Source organism: Natator depressus, chromosome 10, assembly GCF_965152275.1.
Source record: "Natator depressus isolate rNatDep1 chromosome 10, rNatDep2.hap1, whole genome shotgun sequence".
Lineage (NCBI taxonomy): Eukaryota > Metazoa > Chordata > Testudines > Cheloniidae > Natator > Natator depressus.
Window position 1 is genome coordinate 51,426,895 of NC_134243.1, and position 12,055 is coordinate 51,438,949.

At 40.4% G+C, this 12,055-nt stretch overlaps 1 protein-coding gene across 4 annotated transcripts in view; it reads right to left on the minus strand.

Moving 5' to 3' along the window:
• TLN2 (talin 2) overlaps positions 1-12,055 on the minus strand; it is a 342,028-nt gene that overhangs the window by 150,677 nt on the left and 179,296 nt on the right. For all 4 annotated transcript variants that reach the window (XM_074966154.1, XM_074966153.1, XM_074966156.1 and 1 more), the window contains 3 exons: positions 9,171-9,298; positions 4,331-4,394; positions 1,735-1,839 (listed from right to left, as the gene is read on the minus strand). In XM_074966154.1, the coding sequence (XP_074822255.1) occupies positions 1,735-1,839; positions 4,331-4,394; positions 9,171-9,298 (297 nt within the window). The remainder of the gene's footprint in view (positions 1-1,734; positions 1,840-4,330; positions 4,395-9,170; positions 9,299-12,055) is intronic.

Below are 12,055 nucleotides of genomic sequence, written 5' to 3' on the forward strand. Positions count from 1 at the left end.
GAGTATACACCTCTCCAGCACTTCAAGTCCATAGAGCAAGGACCAGATACCAATTTACCGTGCAATAAAAAAACTCTATCATAAAATGCAAATGAGCCCATATGTTCTGCTCCCCCTGAATTTATTTTATGTCGTGGGCTACAGAGAATCAGCTCCTATTTATGTCCCACGTCCTTTGTTCGGTATCAGACCTGGACTTCAAACTATTCCACCGTCTTCTCACACACTTCTTTCAGACTGAAGTTCTATGCCATAGTTACAGAATGATTCAGTCACTATTTGCTTCAAGCTACAAGTAAAATCATGGAGTCAAACATGCATCCACGAAAATGCAAGGGTAAGTATTTCTATCTTCAGCCCAATGATCCAGTTAGTCATCGCTGAAAAACTGGACTGAATTCTCAACTTGATTGCTTGTTGTAAATGTGCATGCTTGTACAGTTTTAATATTTCAGTTACTGAAAATTGCAGATATTTTCATGATAGCTTCTAACATACAACTCCATGATTAGCTGATGAAACCAGTGTGAAACCACCACTAGCTTATTGTGCTTTCTAAACAATTCCAGCATTTTTTTCTTTTAAAATGTATGCCCAAATTAAATTTCATTACTTACGATCGTGAAGAAGCATTTAGTTCTTTATTCATAAATCACTATATTGGAAGCCACTTAACTCACTTGCAAAATAATTTAATGCACTGAACAGTAATGAAGTATTTAGGTTTTTGCAAGAAAAGAAAACAAATTTAGGAAAATGGAATAAATACATACAGAGAGCAAAATCAAATAAGCATGTAATAGGTATCCCTGGGAAGATGCCAAATGCACACCATATATTCTCTCCAGTGGATAAAATTAATACTGGCCTATGATGTCTGAAAACAACAGCCTCAGATATGAGATTCTACTTTAATAGGTCTCCATAAAAAGGTGCCTAATACGACAGTGTCACTTCTACTTAAAGGAGCAAAAGCTAAGTAATGATGTCACGCTTTTAGAAAGTCATCATCCATTACACTTTCGGCAGAGCACCTGAATGTTCCATCAGCTTCAGTGGAATTTGTGGGTGCTCAGCACTTCCGAAAATCAGGCCACTTGATGGATTTAGGATCCTAATTTGGGAAGGAAGGATGGAAAATCTAGACTGTAGTTCTCTTCTTACCTGGACCACCTTATTGAGAGAACACAGATCAAGCAATGATTCAAGTCTTGTTTAGCGGCAGCAAAACGATTCTATATCTGCCAAGTCATGATTTAGTCATCTTCTCCCAGTTATAATATTATTGTGACTTTAAATGCAGAAAATTCAAGTCCTTAAGCTGATGGTTGTATGAAGTGTAAGATAAAATAACTGCACAATTGAGAATATGGTTCTTGTAAAATGCAGAGATTTCAATATGCACATTCAGGTAAACCCCCAAGCTGGGAAAAGCAGACTTGTGGTGTTTTTCTAAATGTTTTGATGAGAAAATATTTTGGTAGGTCAATTAAAACAAGTCAAGCCTGAGAAAGGCTGCCTTTGACCCTGCCAACTGAATCTAGCATAATGGGGCCAACTGAATCTAGCATAATGGGGCCCTGATACTACTACAATACAATTCAGTGAGCTCTCTTTTTAGTGGAAAAGGCTTCCTACAGGCTTAAACCTTGGATATGCAAACTCTGCTTTCAGAAAGTGGTCTGGGGTAATACATAATCAAGCACATCTGTTGCCAGCATAATCTGAACTTACCTTAACAAGAAAGAAGGACACTCCATATGTCCTGAGGGAGCGTGCTAGCTTAACATACTTCACTTTGGCTTCAATTTCAGTCATCTCTCCACAATTCTTGTGTTCCTAGAACAAGAGCTCAGTTTTACTTTGTATAACTTAAACTGAAAGAAATGATGTCCACTGGAAACTATGAAAGGAACTGAAAGTGATGTGTGCCAGCTTTTAACTGATCGGGGCTGCTTTTTAATTGTGAAACTAATTAAATCAAAATATTGCGGGGCAGAAATGTTAGCAAGGTTATATATTCAAATTTTCTGACACAAAGAATTATGGAACAAGCTGCCCAAAGGGCAAGTTTCTGCCTAATCATCATCAGTTATGTTTATCCCTCAAATCATGGAAGTTTAATATCCCTTCAAAAAATTTTCAGACCTTACATAAAGCCACTCTGGAGATTCCCAGCATTCACACAAATGACCAATCTTTGAAAAATCTTGCTACACTTAGCCCATGATAGGCTGTGAAATTCAAAGCCACATGATAGCTGTGCAACACAGCAATTCCTTCTATTAGTTATAAACTTGACACCTGTCATTTTCATTGATCTACCTTCACTATACTATCCATTATTTTGTATATCTTTTTTTTTTTTCCCCACTCCTTCCTAAGGTAAAGAGGCCCAATCATTTCTCTCTTTACAGGGTTTTTCCACCTCCATAATCATTTTGATATTTGCCTCTGAACCCCTCTCTCTCAGTTGTATCCTTTTTGAGATATTGCCATTGGAGATGAATACAACTTTAATGTTAGCTGGTTCCGCTTTATCCAGTACTTTGTTGACATGCTCAAGGAGTTCCAGTATTGAGTTCCATACAGAAGCCAAACTGGTTCATCCCAATGATATCATGTTCATCTAGGTTTTGAATTCTTTTTTAAACTATCATTTAAACGAAGTTACCTGACACTGAAGGAAGGCTTACTGGTCTATTTCTACCCTATTACTGTCACTGTTACTCCTCTAGAGCTTCTTGGCCCAGTCCCTTTGCTCAACCAATCCTAATCCCCCCCACTCCTCTTTCTCTTGGCCCTCTCCCTTTCAGCTCCTCACCCCAGCCCGTCTCGCAATCCATCCCCTGCTCCCAGCCTCTGCCTTCCCTTAACTTAATATATTCCCTTTGTGCCTTGCCCACACCACACCTTCTGTTATCTCCTTCTGCATTTCCATGAGTCCGTTTCCTTCTCTTCTTTGTCCTCTTCTATTCTGACTGGGTGCCAGCAGAGGGAGACTCAGGAACATAGGGAACTGCCTCCCTGTTCTCTGATCTGGTGACCAGCATCACAATGGCCTGTGGTAGCTGGAAAGAGCCACTGTATCCCCAAGATGGAGCACTGTCAGTTGGCATTGTTGGGACTGTGTATGTACAGACCAGCTGGCACACACAGGAACTCTCAGAGGCTGGAGCACACTTAGTGCAGATGGAATATTTGGATAATTTAGCTGCCAAACTCACTCCAACAAGCCTCCTGAAAACATTCAAAAAGAAATTCTTCTGAAGCCTATAACTTGGCCAAATTGGGACTGCTTGTCACAGGGATGGCAAATGACACAACCCTAACAACAAGAAAACCCCCTGCCAAATTTCAAGTCCATCCTCCTAAGTATGTAGGTGCTACAGCGTCTCAACCAATCTGTTGTAACAATTCTTTTTAACACGGACAAAACAACATATTTCCCCCTAATCTCATCCTCAGAAATGGCTGAGCCATTTTTGCTGAAATACTGCAAAAAAATTCAGCCTGTGGCTGACATCCAGCCTGGAAAAGGGTTGGGCAACCACAACTATAGGTGGCAGTAGTAATTCCACCTATAACAAATTCATGAGTTAAAGAATTCTTTGACTGGGAGTGCGAGGGATAAAGAGGATAGCACTTGACAAATTCTAGCAGTGCGTAATTAAAATTATGTTCCATGCTGAGATCATATGTCACTGCCATTTTTTTCATGATGTGAATAACCATACATCAGCCGCTAACTTCAGAATTTTCCAAACTAGATAAAATTGCTCATATACTTACATGTTGCCAAGTTTATATATTAATCAACACTGACACATCAGTGCAAGATCCTATAAAACATTTCCCGCAGTTTTAGCATGTTGTGTATTTGATCATTTCAGTCATTTCCAATTTGATCCTTCCCAGCCACCTCTCTGAATTCAGGCATTTGCCAACAGAACTCTGTCGTACACAATGCCTGAAGCTCACGCTTGAGCTATGAAGGCATGAGAAGTTCTAGGGATAAAATTAAACTGACCTCCTTAAGTGTGCTTCTATTTCAGTGCCAATGCACATCTTCATGGTTCCACATAATTGAGAAAAAGGTCTAAGGAACTTTGAACATGCACTGAAAAGAGAATAACCTTCAACAACAACAACAAAAGGATAATAAATCTTCCAATGGAAGAAAAGAGAGGTTGTCAGCATCTTTACACTTGAGTTAGTGAGAATTTATTACGTAAGCAGAGGACATGCACAGACTACAGAGCTGGGAAACCAAACTCTTATTACACTTACAAAGACAAGAAACTATTACGTTTTTCAGTTTCATAATTACCTGAAATATTTTCTTTTCAGCTCCTCTTTGTTTGATGTATTCTTTAGGCAGGAATTCTTTCAGACTGGAAAAAAAATACTATAGTTAAACAATGGCTTTGCTTCCCGTTACCTCTTTGCCAACAATAAGCCCCTTTGGCTCCTAAAACAGGCATAAAATACCATATGATGAAAGAAGACCATGACTGACTAAATTCAGAGGTGAGATTAAGGAGATGAACTGGCATTAAAAATAGCCATTTCAGCTACATCCTTATGTGATGATAATTCATATTTTTCTGGCCGACAAAGTAAATAACTGGGATTCTTTCCTTCACTAAACCTTCTGATATATTTCAACAGTTTGAAATATTGCTCAAAAGGATTCATATACAGATGTTAAACACTGACTTTATTTTACTTTAGGGAAAGAAATCAAAGCACAAGCCAACTATACATCTGCAGTTCAGTCACTTCCTCTGCTTTCTAGTAGCACTACAATTTATTAATGTGTGCACTAGTACCTATTTCTCCCCATCTTTCCAGAAGTGTTGGAAGAATAAAATGTTATCCACAAAAGCAGTTCAGTGGATGCTTAATATCAGTAGTATCCCGAAAACAAAGTAACAAATAACCAGCGTTAATTTCTGTGGCACTTAAGGACTCGAAACATGAAGTGAATTAAATGTGTTCAGTCCCCAAGGTGGAATTTAGCTTTAAAAGGCTCTCAAATCACAAAAATCTCAGCCCACTTTGGAGCAGATGTCAGTCTAAGGGCAGCCACTGACCATGATTCTTCAGAAGTATCTCCTTCCTCTTCCCATTCTCACTCCAGGGCCTCAGTTACACACAAGAAAGTGAAGTGGCAAGTCAGCCAGTAAGCGCCAAGCAATTATTATTATTTGCTACCAGTCATTTAAATTAGTCTTTGGGATCACTATCTTGTAGGGCTTTGTATTTATAGTGCACTACACAAGTAGTGATATCATGGATGGAAAGAAGGACTTATCGTAATACTAGCTATGTCTACACTGCAACGTAAGTCCAGGGTTCAAACGCAGGCTCCAGCCAAACCCTACCTTCCATCTACACACAAATTATGCTAACCAGGACTCGGACCCAGAATACCAAGACCCCAAGGGGACTGAAGGTCTGAACCTGAGTCAAGCTGGGACCCAGTGTTCAAGCCATACTGCTTTGCAGTGTAGACATAGCCCCATTGTACTCGTGCTCTGGGAGTCTGCCAAATGTATCCCACAATGCCATGGGCTGACTTTCTTTGTCCTCTGGTCAGTCAACTTTGGTGGAGAGTCAAATTTTCCTACACTGCACCACAAAGGGCTAGAGTGGACTCATTTTAGGAAGTCATTAATGGTCTGGATGATGGGATGGATTGCACCCTCAGCAAGCTCACGGATGACAGTAAGCTGGGGGGGGGGGGAGGTAGATACACTGGAGGGTAGGGATAGGGTCCAGAGTGACCTAGACAAATTGGAGGATTGGGCCAAAAGAAATCTGATGAAGTTCAACAAGGACAAGTACAGAGTCCTGCACTTATGACGGAAGAATCCCATGCACTGCTACAGGCTGGGGTCCGACTGGTTAAGCGGCAGTTCTGCAGAAAAGGACCTGGGAATTACAAGGGACGAGAAGCTGGATATGAGTCAACAGTGTGCCCTCGTTGCCAAGAAGGCTAATGGCATATTGGGCTGCATTAGTAGGAGCATTGCCAACAGATCAAGGAATGTGATTATTCCCCACTATTCGGCACTGGTGAGGCCTCATCTGGAGTACTGCGTCCAGTTTTGGCCCCCCAGGACAGAAAGGATTTGGACAAATTGGAGAGAGTCCAGCAGAGGGCAACGAAAATGATTAGGGGGCTGGGGCACATGACTTATGAAGAGAGGCTGAGGGAACTGGGCTTATTTAGTCTGCAGAAGAGACGAGTGAGGGGGGATTTGATAGCAGTCTTCAACTACCTAAAGGGGATTCCAAAGAGGATGGAGCTAGGCTGTTTTTAGTGGTGGCAGATGGTCTCCAGTTGCAGTGGGGAAGGTCTAAGTTGGATATTAGGAAACACTATTTCACTAGGAGGGTAGTGAAGCACAGGAATGGGTTACCTAGGGAGGTGGTAGAATCTCCATCCTTAGAGGTTTTTAAGACCCCACTTGACAAAGCTCTGTCTGGGATGATTTCGTTGGGGTTGGTCCTGCGTTGAGCAGTGGGTTGGACTAGATGGCCTCCCGAGGTCTTTTCCAACCCTAATATTCTATGATTCTAAGTCTGGCATATTGGTGGTGGGACCAATGCATAATGTGGTGTAGATGCTGGAGCTGCAAGTTGGGCCTCAGAGTTCAACAATTCTTAACCCAGGGTTATAAATGAGCCAAGGGGCTCACGCCCTAAATTAACAAACCCAGGGTCTACTGACTTGAGTTCTAGTAACTCTGGGCTTACACTGCAGTATAGATATACTCACTGTTTAAAATTATTTTAATCCTACTTCTGAAGAAAATACGTATTTGTTCATCTATGCTGTGACACTATAATTGAATCTTACTTAGCAGTTCGTTTAATTGTGCTCACAAAATCACCTAAATATCATACCCCTAGTACAGTGAAATCTCTTTAATTGCTCATCTGTTGAACTATTCATTCAGTCCAACATCCAACAGCAAGCAGCGTTTAAGTAATTTAGTCCTCTACAAGTTTGCTCTGTCACTTGCTTAAAATATTAAACACATGCTGCCAAAGTTTGATATTTGTCATGAGAATCAAGAACATTTTTCTAATGTTCATTAAGAAAGAAAACATCACAAAGGGGTAGTTATTGCTTGTTACAAAATAGCTTGGATTAAAGGAGCTATGTGATTGGTTACTGGTTTTGCTTGGAGACCAGAAATCTGCGTGGGCAGTTTAGCTACTTAATACTCCTCTCTTATTTGCATACCAATGACAAAAGGCTTCTTTAAGACCTCTCGAATAGCAATTTTCTAAAAGCACAGCCTGCCCGAGTAGGTGCCATGCAAAACTTAAATATTTCTTCATCCAGCTATTTAAGATTTGATCAACCAGGAACTTTCACAGTTAATACTAATGGATATTTATTTTGGCATGTTCTGTAAGGAAATTCCAACAACCAGTATCTAAGTGTTAACAAAATGCAGGCAATAATCTTTATTTGCCAAGAATCATTTATCAATGACAAAAAAGGATAATATTAAGGAGCTCTCCCTATAAACATACTGTAAATATGGTAAACTAAAGCAATCTGTTTTGGAAAAATGCTGAAAAGTAATCAACCCTATTTGCTTTATTTGTTTTTGTATAAGCAGATGGAATCTCTTATAGAAGCCTGTTCTGTATTGAGGTCACATTGTTTAGTCAATGAACACTGCTCAACCGTATTTCAGTTGAGTTGTAATGTGCAACTTACATGCAACTTAAACTCTTTCAGACTTAAGATTAAACATATCAATATATTTGAACAGAAAAAATAAGAACACCTGGAAAAGCTGATCAAGGAACATTAAATGAATTTTACAAAAAGGCTAATGAAAAGTACATGCAAGAACTGGCATGCGCTTGCACAATGGATATATACTGTTGGTATCAGCGTCACATAAAATGCCTCACTAGTCTGACTGAATTATGACTAATTAAAATAAAATCATTTCTAAGAAAAAACCCTAGAGACAGCAGGCTCTTTTTAAGTTGAGCTGTATGTGTACTTCACTAGAGGAAAACTCTCCTCTCTCTCCTAAGATATGAAATTCAATTATTTATATATTGTTTGTCAAAGATAGAATCATACAATCCTAGAAACACAGGGCTGGTGCAGGGACCTCGGGAGGTCATCAAGTTCAGCCCACTGTGCTGAGGCAGGACCAAGTAAACCTAGTCCTTATACTGCAATGGATTTTGTAGTTTAGTGAGTTACATATGTCTGCCACAGCCCGCACAGTGGAAATCTACATTCTGCAGTTTGTGTCCAACACACAGAGAGCTGCTGGGTATGACAATTTTTTTATTCTTTGGAATTAACCAGGAAAGACTAAACCTGAAAAGGTTATCAGCAGCTGAACTCTACTGACATAGCACAGCAGTCTGAGAGAAGTTAAATGAGCTCTAATATGGGAAACTCTGCTGTGATGGGAAAATTAATTTCTTAAAATAATAATTAAAAAAAAAAGGAATAATGCCTTTAAAAAGGAACAACTGCTGTGAACACTAGATCCAGGTGTCATAAGCTTCGTTTAGTATTATCTTAGCGCTTCTACAGCATCCCACTATATCACATCAGGAGGGGAATACACAGACAATGGTCAAACCCTGAAGAAATCAAGATGCTGTTATGTAATTGTTACGCAACCAGTCTCAGTAAAAACTAATGAGGACCAGGAATAAATTCAGTCTATTACATATAGTGTTTTCTGAGACATCAGTAGCTCTTTAAGTAAAAAGTCATCGACCAAACAGTAGTGAGACTAAATACAGATGGTACACAGGAAGTCTGATTACTCAAATTAATTAGAACTGAAGGATATTTGCTTCTGTGATTTGTCTGCATAACTGAGCATCATGTAACAGTTGCTTTAGGGAACGGTTGCAATAATTAAGAGTTCTTGTCAATCAAAGTTGAAGCATTGTATGTTCCAAAGCACACCATCATTTTTAAGAGATTCTCTTGAATACCTTAAATTAAGTATAAAGCTCAATAAGGTCACGATTTAAGAAACGGCACTGACTGATCATCAAGGATCAGTCTAAGAGGACAGAAACACAGAACACACCCACTGTTTTATGCATTGCTGCATGGACAGAATGACACACAGATTTAGAAATTAGCAAAAATGGTTTACTCTAAAAATCCAGGTTTGTGTTTGTGCTCTACATGAGGTCCAAACTGGATTTGTGCTTGAAAGCCTCCAAACTCGCAAGCCTTCTCGAAGGAGACAGGATGGGAGCCATTCAGAATGTCATCTCGAGCCTATAAAGGTAAGTAGAGACATGTCAGGCATATCAGAAACAGTTACAGTGTCTTTGAAATTCCTGAACAGCCAGAACACAAGCCAAGAATCAAGCAGCAAGCAAGGAAATCCTGTCGGAATGCATCTGTTATTCCATTGTGGATATGTTTATAACTAACAAAATAAATGAAGGGCCAGGTCCTCCTCTGGTGTAAATCTGCACAGTTCCACTGAGGCCAAGAGAGCTGCCCCAGTTTGCAAAACTGAACCTCTTGCCTAAATATTTCATGTGATTCATATACAATATACCATGCTGCAATAGAAAGGAAAGTTATCTACATAATTAACATGGAAAATACTGATTGCAAATGTATGAACAGTGATGGATGATGGCCACCTGAATTTTCCTTTCTTGTCATGTGTGTAAATTTAGTGGTTGCAAAAGGTACTGGAACACCAAGACTGTTTCTCGGACCCCTTAGATATAGTCTGTCTACACGGACCACAGGTTGAAAACCACTAGTCTAAGGTAACATCAACTGGTGAAATCACCATCTCCCTCATTAGGGAAGGTTCTGATGATGGGGAAAGAGCAAAGACATTCTCTGGTGCAGTGTAAGTCTCTGACTTCCTTGGAGTGTGAGGGATCTGAGCCACTTGTACTGAACTGGTCAGAAGAGGGAGACTTCGTGTTGCTACCATCGGTGGTGGCAGCTTTGATTGCACTGGAACTGACGGACCCAGAGACTTCAATTGTACTGTGGAATGGGTGTCACTGAAACGGGGTCTGGTACCAAAGAAGCCCTTCCTTTATGGATGTTAGAGTCCTGGCCCTGGGACTTTGCATGTCCCAAGTCCTTAGAGGTTGACAGCGTAGGTCTGTTCAACCTCTAAGGATTGACAATTTCATAGATGACTTAGGAGGAGACCTGTTCTTTTGTTTTATGAGTGTTCTCTGCCTTCCCGATGAGACCCCAATAAGGGGTCTGTGGGTACAGACGCCACAGTAGCAGCGTAGGACCTCGTGATGGGAGGTGTACTCCGTGTAGATTTAGGTTGATGTACAACAGGTGCCCCCTGTCCTGAGTCAACTGTGGCCTCATGGCCTTCTCTATGAGGCATTTTCTAAGCCGAAGTTCCCATGCTTCATGGGTACAGCTAGGGAAAGAGCAGCAGATATTACACCTAGCCGTGATATGCATCTTACCAAAACAGTACAAGCACTGCATATAGTTGTCGGTGACCAAGGAGGAATGGAGGCAGGACACACAAACCTTGAAGCCAAGAGTTCCTGGTGTAATCTGAAAACTCTAATGGAGTATCTGGGTGGGGGAGGAGTCCACCAGGTGGAGATTCTATCTAACTATAAGAAATTTCCTAAAAGATATAACTATTAAAACTACAAACTGTGGAAATAACTATATGCAAAAAGCATTAAGGCAATGTTTAATATTTAAAGAACGAAGAACCCAAAGGAGAGCTCCGAACACTGGAGATTCCAACCCAGACGATGAGGTGGTAAGAAAGAACTAGAAAGACAGTTGGCCTGCTCCGCCTTTTCTCTCCTTGGTTGGAGGCACAAGGAGAGCAAAGGCACATGCACGGACCAAAATTCTCCAACTCCAGGGGCATGGACAGCATGTGTATCCCCAAAATGGAATACAGACAGGGACCAACCCTTGAAGAAGAACTCTTCTCTCTCTCAGCCTGAACAGTCATCTGATGGCAAACTTTCAGTAATCATGGACCTGGACCAGATTCAGGAAGACTGACCTATTACTTAATCTCCATACCATATAATTAGTTCCTAGGAAGTGATTTTTTACACATCTGCTGAAGGTGCACATTTAGGATGTTTGGAAAAAACTTGTACTTGAACAGCAGTGTTAAACCATTGTGTTCATACTACTGATGCATTACAACAATATGCTTTCTTAGAACCAACTTGTCTATTTTAGACAAGATTTTTATAAGTTAGCAGTAAAACTAGTAGAATTTAAAAGCAGGGGTGCTTTAAGAATTTCGCTAACTATTCCCTCTGCAGAGTTTACCCATCTGGCTCACATATTTTTTGCCTTTTTCTGGCAGCCCCAATGCTCCTGTGAAAGCCAAAGAGAGTTCAGCTTTAAGACATGGCAATTAAGAGAACTTTAATGATTATGAAAATTAAGGGCAAAAAATGGAAAGCCACTTTTATAATGAGAGCAGGTGCTCTGGCCTCTTTCCCAAACAATACATAAATGCATCTCCCACCTCAGTATGGTCAGTTGAGTCATTATAAACAAGGCCATGGAAAATGGGAAGCGTGGTTCTAGCATGAAAATGCACACCAAGACACAAAGTCACTCCAAATGCCATTTTTACGATGGCCTACACATCCAATTTGCTCATTTTAACAGTATATCATTTTTTCAGCTGCCAACAACTCAACCAGTCTGGAAAAGTCAAGCAGCGTTTTTTCAGAATTATCCGTCATTAATATTTTTCCTGAGGCAGACTGCCCTCAGTTAACAGACAAACCCATAGTCTTCAAATGCTGCAACCCCCCTCTTCACACAATTGGGGGTGGGGCTGCAAAAGGTAAGCGAGAAAAAAATTTGGTCCTGCAAGCCAGACATCAAGACCTACTCCCAACTCCAGAAATAAGGCTCATGAAAGAGATACAGAACTTCGCTAAGTTCCAATTCAAATGCAGGGGTGGGATGGTAAAGAAATAAGAGCATGTGACAGCTAAACACACAAGCAATTACAGTATTAGCTATAACAATACCACGCAG